Genomic DNA, 11,464 nt, shown 5'->3' on the forward strand with positions numbered 1-11,464 from the left:
GGGCTTAGCTTAATTATATTAGTCACACGATTTAAATTGAATTTGTTCCATACATACATCAAGTAACCAATTACTTGACAATCAGGAGTACCAGAGGAACAACTAACCTAAATGTTCTTCTTTAATTTTCAGATAGTATAGTATTATTTAGCTTCAAGGTCCATCCATAGGCTTTTAATTTGTGGTGAATATATGTACATCTACAGCTAGCAAGTAGCAAGGTTGGGTTGGGGATATCCCATTCACAACATTTACTCTTTGAAGTTTGAACGACCCAATGCATCACAAGACAAAGCAAGTTCTTTTTTAAAAAAAAAAGAAGAGCCGAAATGTAAAGCAAGCTAAGTGGCGGCATTCAGTGGCAGTGGCAAATGGCATTGATGAAGGTGGCGGGAAGCCAAACCAATTAACCGGCCTTTCTATCATGCATATCCAATCCATCCCCACACCACGACGATCGAGTTAGTTGTTCAACTGTGACCTGCACTCCATCCTCCATCACAATATATATACTGTATCATCAGGTGCACTTTTGCATCGACAGATCCTTGCATTTCCCTTTTCTTTCTTGACTTCCATTTCCTTTCTAGCAGTGGAGAGGCAGTGCGTACGTGGCATCCGCACACACATCCATCGCCGACGTACCCAATCAAGGCATCATGGGCATGCCTCTGCCTTTGCCGTCATTAGGCTTAGGCCCAATCTTATTCTTTTTAGTGCAAAGTGCAGAGTTTCCAATGCACAATGTGCAAACCGCTACAAGCAAATCGCTCCCTTTGCCCTACGCATGAGATGGCTTTGGTTGCAACGAACCGAGAATCAGAGGTCGTGGCATGAGCTTCCCATCGAACGTGAGTTTGAGGTTGATACAATGTTTCAGTCCTCCATATATGCTGAGCTTGGGAATGGACACAAGGCGTTATTCTGGTCAGATCGTTGGCTCGAGGGTCATTCCATACCCGAGTTGGCACCATGCCTTTGCAATGCAGTCGGAGTCGGAGCCCGAGTTAAAAAGAAAAGAACGGTAGCCGAGGCGCTACAAGGTGACTAGTGGATTCAGGACATTTTGGGAGCACTTACCGTGCAAGTACTCTTACAGTACCTCCAAATCTGAGATCGAGTACGTAACACTCATTTACTAGAGAATCAAGAGGATAGGATTTGTTGGAAGTGGACGTCCGACAAGACATTCTCTACTGCCTCAGCGTACTTGGCCTTTTTCAATGGACAACACCCGATTGAGGGGGCTAAAGTACTTCGCAAAACACATGCTCCGGGAAAGTGCAAATTCTTCATTTGGCTTGTGCTTCACAATAGATGTTGGACTGTTGCACGGCGCAAGCGACATGGCCTGCAGGATGATGACTTGTTTGTGCTATGTGCCCAGTCGTCGGAAACCATTGATCATCTTCTAACTACTTGCCCATTCTCCCGGGAGATTTGGTTCAAGATTTTGCGTAATTTTGGGTGGGATCGTGTTACGCCCAGCACATTGACATTCAATTTTCCTTCATGGTGGACAGATGCACGGAAGCAAATCCCAGACGGATAGAAGAGGCTTTGATTCTCTAGTCATTTTGGTGTGCTGAATCATCTGGAAAGAGCGCAATGATAGAACTTTCGACTGTTGCGTTCGCACGATTGACAATGCTGTGTTTTGGATGAGATCAAAGCATGGTCTCTCGCGAGTTTTAGGCATCTTGAGGTGGGCTTTCCGGTTCTTGGGTTACCATCAGGTCGCGAATTGTTAGCCGTGTAATCGTGTTCAGTGCTTTGAGTCAGGGTTAGTTTCATCTCTCCGGAACCAATCCCTCTTGTAAACATTATTTTTTATTCTCTTAATGAAAAACGTGCTTAGGCACGGTTGCGAAAAAAATATAAACATTAATTTCTAGGTTTGGTCAAAGTTAAATTTGTTCAACTTTAATCATCAATGTTCTTATAAATGAATTATTTTAAATATAAACACTTATATATTATGACAATTTCTTTCATAACAAATCTAGTAATATTATTTTTATCTTATAAATTTTTTATAAATTACTAGCACATATGCCAATACATTTCTACTGCAGAAAGCTATACAAATATATTGATTAGTTAAAACTGAACAAATTTATCTTGGACTAAACCTAGAAGTGCTTATATATACAAATATATTGATTAGTTAAAACTGAACAAATTTATCTTGGACTAAACCTAGAAGTGCTTATATTGGAGTACTACAGTAGTACTAGGAGCTGCAACAAACAGAGCGAGGAAAAAAAGGGTCTCGGAAAAAGAAACGAAAACGAAAACGTAAAACAGAAAGACGCCACCAAAAAGTGCAGGCTTGCCCGGGCGCATTCCGTGATCGTCACACAGGTCCGTTATCCGCTCCGGCGAAAAGTGATCTCCGGCGGCGAGGCGCCGCACCGGGGATGGGCCAGGATGTGGTCGCCCACGTCTACGACGTCGCCAACGCCGGCTCCGACACCACCGTGCTCCACATCAACCGCTTCTTCAAGGACGCCATCGGCCTCGGTGGCATCTTCCACACCGCAATCCAGGTCATCATCATCCATTGCTCCCAATTCATTCCCTCCTCATCCTTTCTCTTCTTGGGATTCCGCAGCGCCCCCAAAGATTGATTGGATCTTGATGGCAGCGGGTTCCTCTTCTAGAAAGATAAAAATCGGTTCTTTTATATGGGGCGCTGGCTGATGAGATATATATATATATATATATATATATATATATATATATATATATATATATATATATATATATATATATATATATATATATATATATATATTCAGATCTTAATTCAATGTTGTGGTACACATTGGGTTTATTATGAGCTTAATGGTTTGAAGAAATTAGCTTGTTTTGTCACTGGATAGGACAAGAGTAGGAACTGAATATATCTGTAACTGGTAGCCACCAATTTGCTTGATACCCTGCACCTTGAAGAGAGTGAACCTGAAACTGTTATCTCAGTGGTAATTGGATACTTCATAAATCAGTAGGGTTGAATGCAGATGCGGCCCTGTGGTAAAGAGATAACTATGTGTTGGCTTAACAACGATGCAACGAATTGTGCAAAAGCACTCTTATACAACCATTCTCCTGCTTTTCTGAAATGGCTTACCTCCTGGCCCTCTAGAATGGAAACACTGATTGCAAGGTTCCCTTCTCTCTATAATGACATTTTACTGATGCATCCTACCAAACAGGCCATCCATTATGGTGCTGACTAAATTTCCAATGGGATTTCTAGCTACCGAGTATTCATGTTCATGCTTGTTGTTGAGACTCTATTAGTCAGATGAGCCCTGAATTCCTGATTAACTCCTGAGCATCTCAACTAACAGGTCTACGGGGATGAAGAATGGTCGTTTGGCTACTGCGAACGTGGCACTGGGGTTTTTAGCTGCCCCCCATGCAAAAATCCTATGTACACTTATCGCGAGTCCATAGTTCTGGGGAAGACAAACTGCTGTATTCTGAAAGTGAATCAGATACTAAGGGAACTGAGCTGGGAGTGGCCTGGACAGTCATATGAACTCCTGTCGAGAAATTGCAATCACTTCTGTAATACCTTGTGTGAAAAGCTTGAAGTGCCGAAACTTCCAGGTACTTTCAACTTCTTACTGTTTGGTACATAACCAAAATTATTTGGTCATTTCTTGTCTGTACAGGCTGCTAAAATCCAAACTTCCTTTTAGTTTCAACTGAAACCGCATCATGTTTTTTTTTAAAAAAAAAATAAACTTCATTACAACTCGAGACTGATGGATTATGTGCAGGTTGGATCAATCGCTTTGCAAATGCGGGTGATGCTGCTCTAGAGGTTGCTGAAACTACAGCGGTGAAGGTATACGTTCTGGTATTTTCTGCTAATTTTCTGCTTTCTCTTGAAATTTTGTCATCAAGTTTTATACCAATAGAGTTTGATATATTTCCCCTCAAAGTAAAGTGTATCTTCTAGATTTATTTTTCAGTGTCTCACTCTTGGAAAACTCAATAGCAACTAAATTCTAAAATCATGTTAATCAAACTGAAACAAATGAACCCACGAAGAACCACCCGAAAATGCATTTGCATGCTATCTGCAGGGACATAGCAAATAGGGAATCTAAAAGAAAACTGTGTGTTTCTACCAAATCATGTTGAAAATGTATTTCTTAAGTATCTGAAGAAATGTATGCTGGTATTTCCAAAAATTGCAGAATCCTTATCCATTGGCAGTACTGTCCTGAATAAAAGTAGTTGTTTTATTGGCTGGCACATTGAATTTGATCGATGTTTTATTTTCCACTCAGCTGAAACAAGCAAAAAAGGAAATCGTGACTGCATGCAAAGTGGCCTCAGCATTTCTGACTGGCACATCGTCAAGCAGCTCATCGAATGCGGAGGATACGGGTGGGTCAACCTCAACAAGAAATCCACTTTTTGAGGGGACATGGATCAGAAGTATCGTCGGTATGAGTATGAAGCCATCAAAGAGTCTAGCCAGTGTAGATAGTTCAGATAGCGAATGCTCTGATTGTGAATCAGAACCAGATGACAATGCTGACCGACAAGTTAAAGATGCAACACAGGAGCAGGACATGAAAAGTGAGAATAATGGACCACGGGATCATTCATGAAGCTCGCACCATTACATGCAGAGAGAGGAGCAACCTCTACATACTGCCGTTTTTCCGATAAACATATTACACAGAGAGCAATCTACAGAGGAAACTAACTTAACAATTTGCCACATTCATTTCTGATCGAGAACCTGGAGCTGTGAAAAGGTCCTGAGAAGCGCAGATGCGATGGAGTGCACCACAATATGCGCTATCTTGAGCTTAATCTGTCCACGCCGTGGCAGCGGGCGAACTCTCCTTTGCCTCTCAGCCCTGTAAACTGTGATGAGATGAGCGGCGCTTCCTTTCTCGGCCATCTTGTTGAAGTGAATGAGGTGCTTTTTTGCTGGAGAGTTTGAAGCAAATAGTGTAGCGTGAGATATTAGAGAGCTTGGTTGCACTATGCTTGATCTTTGTTCCTGTGATCTATTTATAGACCTCGAGGAGTTTATATCTGAATACAAGACATGACAGCTGAATTCTTTGTTTGTGTGTAGCATCAACAGAATGCTGTTCCTTATAATAATCTTGCAGTGTCTGTAGGTATGATAAAACTCTGCCGGTATGTATGTATGTTTGAGTCATGATTGTGCTGTTTGTCTGTGTATGTGAGAATCTGCAAATCTTTGACTTGGCGTTGTCCATACGTGTCCCTTGGAGCAGACACGTATGCATCTTCTGAAGGGCAAATGATTGGCTCGTCAGTTGCGCCATTTGGCACCTGCCTGTGATGTCATGTATGTGTATCCCAAACGCAAAGAATTGTTGACAACCTGGCATGTCTCCATGCCCTGAATATCTGTTCCTTGTGCAGTTGAGGCTTGTTGTGCAGCTGATTGAGGTCCAAAACCAGAATAAACACTGCTAGACACAAGGACATTTGCCACCTGTGATGTCATGTGCGTGTATCTCAACTCAAACTTGCGAAGAACCGAGAATTTGTTCCAACCTGTCATGTCGCCAAATCCGAGTATTTTCGCCGCTGAACAAGACAAGCATTTCAAGGCAAGGCTCGTAGGCATGTCTCAATCTTGGCATGCTAATCATTTGCATTAGTTGTGCCACGGTTTTTTTCTTCTTTTTGTGGCAGTTGCAGTCCTACCTGTGACTGTGAGAGGGTGCTGATTGGCCTTGACTGCTGAAGGTCCTGCACTCTGAAGTTTCCTGGACAGCTGGTCCTCTGTTCTAGTACCACGTCATTTTCTGGGATTCGCCCGTTCATTCATGGACGGCTGTCTCCCAGGATCAACGAGGAATTTGTATAAGCACGCATGATGCTGGGATGCCGTGTTTCTGGTCTTCATTCATACAAAGCGACGGATGCCACAATACTGCTGCATCATTATGCCATGTTTCATCGGTCGTTTAATCATCAACTGCTGCTCTGCTAATCAGGATGAAAAGGACACGACGCGTCAACAGAAGAGAAAGGATGAAGGGAAAACACAAAAAAACATGTGAGATGATGATGTGCACAGCACCGCCGGCGAACAAACGTTTGGAAGCAGGCAAACAGAGAGAGGCAGAAAGCAAAGCCAAGAATGGATCTGGCGGCCGGCGCCAAGTGACAAGGCAGATGCAGAGTCCGGCCGGCTTGTAGTTTGCAGCAGCCCTAGTGTCTCAGTGAGCTTGGGTGGACACTAGTGGAACGGATGGATGGACGCTCATCAAGTGACAAGGACAGGTATGTATGTATGTATGTATGTATGTATGTATGTATGTATGTATGTATGTATGTATGTATGTATGTATGTATGTATGTATGTATGTATGTATGTATGTATGTATGTATGTATCGGCACCGAGCACTTAATTACTGCTGCTCATGTCCGGAAGAAGATGATACTGACGAAACGAAACGATGACGCCTCAAGGTCCGAGGAGAAGATGCCGTGGGGCGCCGCGCTCAGCGGGGCGCTGGTCAGCATCCTGGCCGGCCTGGCAGCCACGGCCGCGGGGCTCATCTCCCCCGGCGCGCCGGCGCACGACGCCGTCATGGAGTACCTGCTGCCGGCCGCCGTCCCGCTGCTGCTCCTCGGCGCCGACCTCCGCCGCGTCGTACGCACCACCGGCGACCTCCTCAAGGCCTTCCTCATCGGATCTGGTGTCAATTTGTCACACACAGTAGCAGTAGCACTAGCACTAGCACTGGTGGATTAGCTAGGAATAATACTAGTTTGATTTGTTAATTGTCCCACTTCGCTTGGTGTTTCTTTCTTGCCTCGCAAGATGATGCGAACTGTTTTCTCACTGTTTACTGCTTGTCTGAATTGTCGGTAGTTGCAACTGTAATCGGCCAAGATAGCTGGAAGATCGCAGCCGCGCTCATGGGCAGCTACATTGGTGGAGGTAACTGCTTGCATTCTTACTGAATCCCACTAAGTAATACTACTAGTGTGCTGCAACTCCACAATCATCTCACTCACCACATGATCATCAACTGCAACAGCGGTGAATTACGTTGCCATCTCTGAAGCTCTCGGCGTCACGCCATCTGTTCTCGCCGCCGGCGTCGCAGCAGACAACCTCATCTCGGCGCTCTACTTCATGGCCCTCTTCTCCCTGGCATCAAAGATACAGGCAGAACCCAAGACGGCTAGTCAAGGTAGAGGTAGGTACACCACCACTCACAGGCAGCGGCCCCCGTTAGACGTTTGTTGTGCTCCTCCTGCTGCTACTGTATCTCTGAATTTCGACTCTGAATGCTGGCTGGCACAGACAGCCACAAGGAGGACGGCGGCCGCCTCTCGGTGCTCACCGGGCGGGCTGGCGATCGCGCTGTCCTTCGTCATCTGCAAGGCCGGGTCGGCCATCACCAGCCGGCTGGGCCTCCAGGGCGGCACCCTGCCCTGCGTCACCGCGCTGGTGGTGTTCCTGGCGACGGCGTTCCCCGGGCAGCTCGGCAAGCTCGCGCCGGCCGGCGAGACCATGGCCCTCATCCTCATGCAGCTCTTCTTCGCCGTCGTCGGGGCCAACGGCAACGTCATCACGCCGTCACCAAGGCGCCCAGCGTCTTCGCCTTCGCGCTGCTCCAGGTGACCATCCACCCCGCCGTCGTGCTTGCCGTCGGCAAGCTCATGGGGCTGGAGAGGAAGCCCCTGCTCATCGCCTCCAACGCCAACGTTGGCTGGCCCACCACGGCGGCTGCCATGGCCACGGCCAAAGGATGGAGCTCGCTCGTTGTGCCGGGCATCCTCGTCGGCATCTTTGGAATCTCCGTGGCCACCTTCTTGGGCATCGAGTTTGGCATGTTCGTGCTAAGAAGAATGTGACGAGGCTAGCCATGGCAGGCTGACACAGCTTCCGGTCACATTTGTTAGTTTTGGACTTATAAGCACCGCATACTACTATGGAGATTTATAGAGTTATAATCAGATTCAGCGAAAGAAGTTTAAGTTTGTTAGGACACATTCATCCAAGTCAGTACGAATCAAATGCATACGAAATATGAAACCTCTCACCTTCCAATTTGCACAATACTGGAAACAAAAGTTACTTATAAGTGTTCCACCAGAGCATCAAGAGCATCCAATTTCATGAGCTCTTGCCCATCTCACAAAGAATGGGCCAAACATTTCCTGGGTTTGATGACCTTTTCAAAGTGGATTTAACAGAGCAAAGGTCCATAATAGCTTAGCAGGTGGCGAGTGAATAAACAAATGCAGATTAACAAAATCTCATCTTTGTTTCAACCACGAATGCTTGCAGTCAACTATATTTAGGGGATGAAAAACAAGGTTCAGACTGTTAAAACAGAGATGAAGCGAAGATATGTAGGATAAGATAGCATGCTCCATAACACATCCTAACCCAGTACAAAATTCAGTCTCAGAAAATTTCAACCCAAAGGATGATAGAAACACAGCATACAGAAACAGCACTTGAGGACCGTCTCCAGGCATTTTTAACTAATGACTAGGCAGATAATGAAGCTCACTGCTCCTCATTAATGGCACCCTTGTCACTGACGTAGATGCCATCCAAGAACTTTCTGATATCCTTGTTCTTCACATGGCATTTCTGTTGAAAAACATATAACTTGATTCAGCAACGTGAACAAACTGGACAGCAATCATCAGTAATAGCGTGATTTATAGAACAATCAACAATACTAGTAAAGTCATGATACAAGTCCAGACTGTTCTTGTACCAGCTTCATGTAGTAATAATGTGATAAAAAAAACATTGTTTACTGGTTCTAAAATACCACATCATGCATAACAGAGCTCACTGAATTTATTGAATAGGTGACTTGGTATTTTCCATCCAAGGATGCACTAAGACAAAACCTGAAGAGTCTTTAGGCCATCAAGTGTGCACTACTTACTACCAAACACATGATGACATGAAGCCTTACAACAATGAATCGTAAATTCAGCAGCCACAATTGTTCAACATGGATAATCGATACTTACAAATCTCAGAAATGTGGGACTGCAGTAGTAGTTTCTTGTGAGAGCACTAGTGACACAAACTTAAAACTGCCTTTTGTGAATACGCATTTCATTATTTCAAAGCCCAAAACTAGCAAGGCACTGGAACGAAACTCTGCAACACCTGATTCCTATAATTTTAGCTACATCCACAGCAGTAGTTTCATCACAAAGCTATATAGCAGGAGAGAGCACAGCTATCATGGCCTATTTCATCAAATCAAAGTACATCTAATAAAGCACGGAGCACCGCGGCACGAGGAAGATAGAAAGGGGATGATCACCTGGTTGATGAGGGCGGCAGAGCGGGAGACGAGCTCGATGTCGTTGCCGTCGAGGATGAGCTCATCCTTGACCTTCTCGGAGCGCAAGATGGTCACACCCTCAAGCATGTCCACCTTCCGGACCTGAGGATGATCGAAGGACCGAGCAACCAACCAGTTAGAGCAACACATGGCATGACATCGTCAGATCTGGTCCGCCGCAGGAATGAATGAAAGATCTAAAAGATGGATCGACGGACTAGTTAGCAATTACCTTCTTCTCTCCCAGGAAGTTCCTGATCTCGATGGCGGTGTTGGCGTTGGTGATGGAGGCGTTGATGGGGAAGTGGGCGTAGACGAACCTCATCTTGTAGCGGTATCCCTTGGTGACGCCGGTGATGAGGTTCTGGACGTGGGAGATGGCTGTGCGGATGGCGGCCATGGTGCGGCGGGTGCCGAACCAGGCGTCGACCTTGAGCTTGCGGCCGCCCTCCTGCAGCTGGAAGTCGAGGTTGAGGTGCTTGAAGTTGCGGGTGAGCTTCCCGCGGGGGCCCTCCACCGTCACCACCTTGGCGGCCACCTTCACCGTCACCTCCTCCGGGATGTCCATCGTCTCCGACGCCAGAATGGTCTTCATCTTGGCCGGCGCTTGTGCTTCTTCCTCCTCCTCCTCCTCGGCGGCGGCGGGGCGGCGGAGGCGAGGGGAGGGTTTGTGTTGTGTGTTCGAAGGAAGGAACGGCGGCGCGGAGAGGAGTAGCCTTTTATACAACAAGGTCGGACCCTTAGGGTTTTGTAGTTTGATGATCGGGCAATCCCCGCCGTCGGATCCACGGCGGCTTCTTAGGGTTTGGTTGCCTGGGCCTGGGCCTCTGCTCAGAGTAATGGGCCTCAAATCCTACGGGTGGGCCGGTGAGCAAAGGCCCCCCATCAGGAAAGGGGCTTTCTTGCTATGGGAAGGGGCTGAATCTTGTGGCCTGCCAATGTAACTTGCAATAAGAAAATAATCAAATTTATATTAAAAAAGGTATCAACATCTACAGCATCAAATTAGTTTCATTGAATCCACCATCAAATATGTCTTGATCACGTAGTAATTTCGTATTGCAGAGATGCTATTATATTTTATATGAACGTACTCAAAACTAGAGAAGTTTGACATATTATGGCCTTGTTTGGTTTTCTAGCGTGCTAGTGAATAGTGACATTTTGACTGTTTATTACGGTGTCAAATAAAATCAGTTTATAAAACCAACTTTAGAACTCCCGCGCTAGTGACCCTGAAAAATCTAACGAGGCCTTTGACCGTGCGATTAGAGGATGATTACTGTAGCATCACTGTAGCAAATCATCGATTAATTGCCGTCATTAGATTCGTCGCCAAAAGTTACACCCATCCCTAAAAAAATTTTGCAAATAAACTTCATTCAGTCCTTCATGCGGGAAAAATTCTCTTCTAGCGCTAGGATTCTAGCGCGCATCCAAACAAGGCCTATGACACTAAAGAAAACTATAATTTTAAATGGAGTGGAGGGGCATTGCATGTAATTTTGAAAATAAAAAAAAGTTAAACTTGAGGCAAAAGAAAACATAAAACTACTTGTCTTTTTAGAAAATTTAATAACCATGCTAATAAATAAATATCAGCATGTACAAAAAGGTTATGTGCTTTGGGGAGACTAATACTGTACACATCTAATCTACATGATGACCTTTTTCTTTTGCTGGCTTGATATATATGACTTTTTGTTTGGCAAGACTGTTCATATGACTTGATGTACAGCGAAGCATGGGAAAAGCAAGCAAGCTAAGGTTGATGCATGTCTCGCTGGAAGAAAAAAAATGAGTAGACACTACACTACTATAGTGCGAGGTGGCCCTGATCCTGAATCTATAGGGTGGTCGATACCAATACAGAGCAGAGCAGGCTACACATCGTATAGGACTAGGAGTGGGCAAAGCAAATCTACAGCACATGTTCTTCCACACCAAGCTGTCTGTGTGTCGAGTCTAATCAGGATATCTCAGATGATAGATGTTGCTGCCAAAGAAGAGCAACGGGTGTGGTTGTGCAGAGAACAGTAGCGGATTCAGACTGCAACAGAAAGCCTCTGCTTCTTATACAGATGCAAAATTGTGATCGGGCTGAAGCACC

The 11,464-nt window shown here is 45.3% G+C and overlaps 2 protein-coding genes and 1 pseudogene across 2 annotated transcripts; 2 read left to right on the top strand and 1 right to left on the bottom strand.

Annotated features, from left to right (window-relative positions):
• The first annotated feature begins 2,313 nt into the window (after positions 1-2,313).
• LOC120702342 (deubiquitinase DESI2-like) lies at positions 2,314-5,241 on the top strand. Its single transcript, XM_039986106.1, has 4 exons — positions 2,314-2,549; positions 3,357-3,618; positions 3,792-3,859; positions 4,308-5,241. Exons 1-4 carry the CDS (start codon positions 2,421-2,423, stop codon positions 4,632-4,634), a joined length of 786 nt encoding a protein of 261 aa, XP_039842040.1. The 5' UTR covers positions 2,314-2,420; the 3' UTR covers positions 4,635-5,241.
• Positions 5,242-6,398: 1,157 nt separating this feature from the next.
• On the top strand, positions 6,399-8,076 carry LOC120702344 (annotated as a pseudogene).
• Positions 8,077-8,282: 206 nt separating this feature from the next.
• On the bottom strand, positions 8,283-10,097 carry LOC120702343 (60S ribosomal protein L9-like). Its single transcript, XM_039986107.1, has 3 exons — positions 9,587-10,097; positions 9,334-9,456; positions 8,283-8,636 (listed from the first exon to the last, which is right to left on the bottom strand). The coding sequence occupies exons 1-3, from the start codon at positions 9,947-9,949 to the stop codon at positions 8,550-8,552; spliced, it is 573 nt and encodes a 190-aa protein (XP_039842041.1). The 5' UTR covers positions 9,950-10,097; the 3' UTR covers positions 8,283-8,549.
• Positions 10,098-11,464: the final 1,367 nt, after the last annotated feature.

Source organism: Panicum virgatum, chromosome 4K, assembly GCF_016808335.1.
Source record: "Panicum virgatum strain AP13 chromosome 4K, P.virgatum_v5, whole genome shotgun sequence".
In the NCBI taxonomy this organism is placed as follows: domain Eukaryota; kingdom Viridiplantae; phylum Streptophyta; class Magnoliopsida; order Poales; family Poaceae; genus Panicum; species Panicum virgatum.

Bases quoted from the DNA above. Each gene is read 5' to 3' on its own strand.
- LOC120702342 (XM_039986106.1), top strand. From the start codon at position 2,421: ATGGGCCAGGATGTGGTCGCCCACGTCTACGACGTCGCCAACGCCGGC. The intron at 2,550-3,356 runs GTCATCATCATC...CTCAACTAACAG, and splicing joins TCTTCCACACCGCAATCCAG to GTCTACGGGGATGAAGAATG. The intron at 3,619-3,791 runs GTACTTTCAACT...GATTATGTGCAG, and splicing joins TGAAGTGCCGAAACTTCCAG to GTTGGATCAATCGCTTTGCA.
- LOC120702343 (XM_039986107.1), bottom strand. From the start codon at position 9,949: ATGAAGACCATTCTGGCGTCGGAGACGATGGACATCCCGGAGGAGGTG. The intron at 9,457-9,586 runs GTAATTGCTAAC...GATCATCCTCAG, and splicing joins ACTTCCTGGGAGAGAAGAAG to GTCCGGAAGGTGGACATGCT. The intron at 8,637-9,333 runs GTGATCATCCCC...GTTTTTCAACAG, and splicing joins CTGCCGCCCTCATCAACCAG to AAATGCCATGTGAAGAACAA.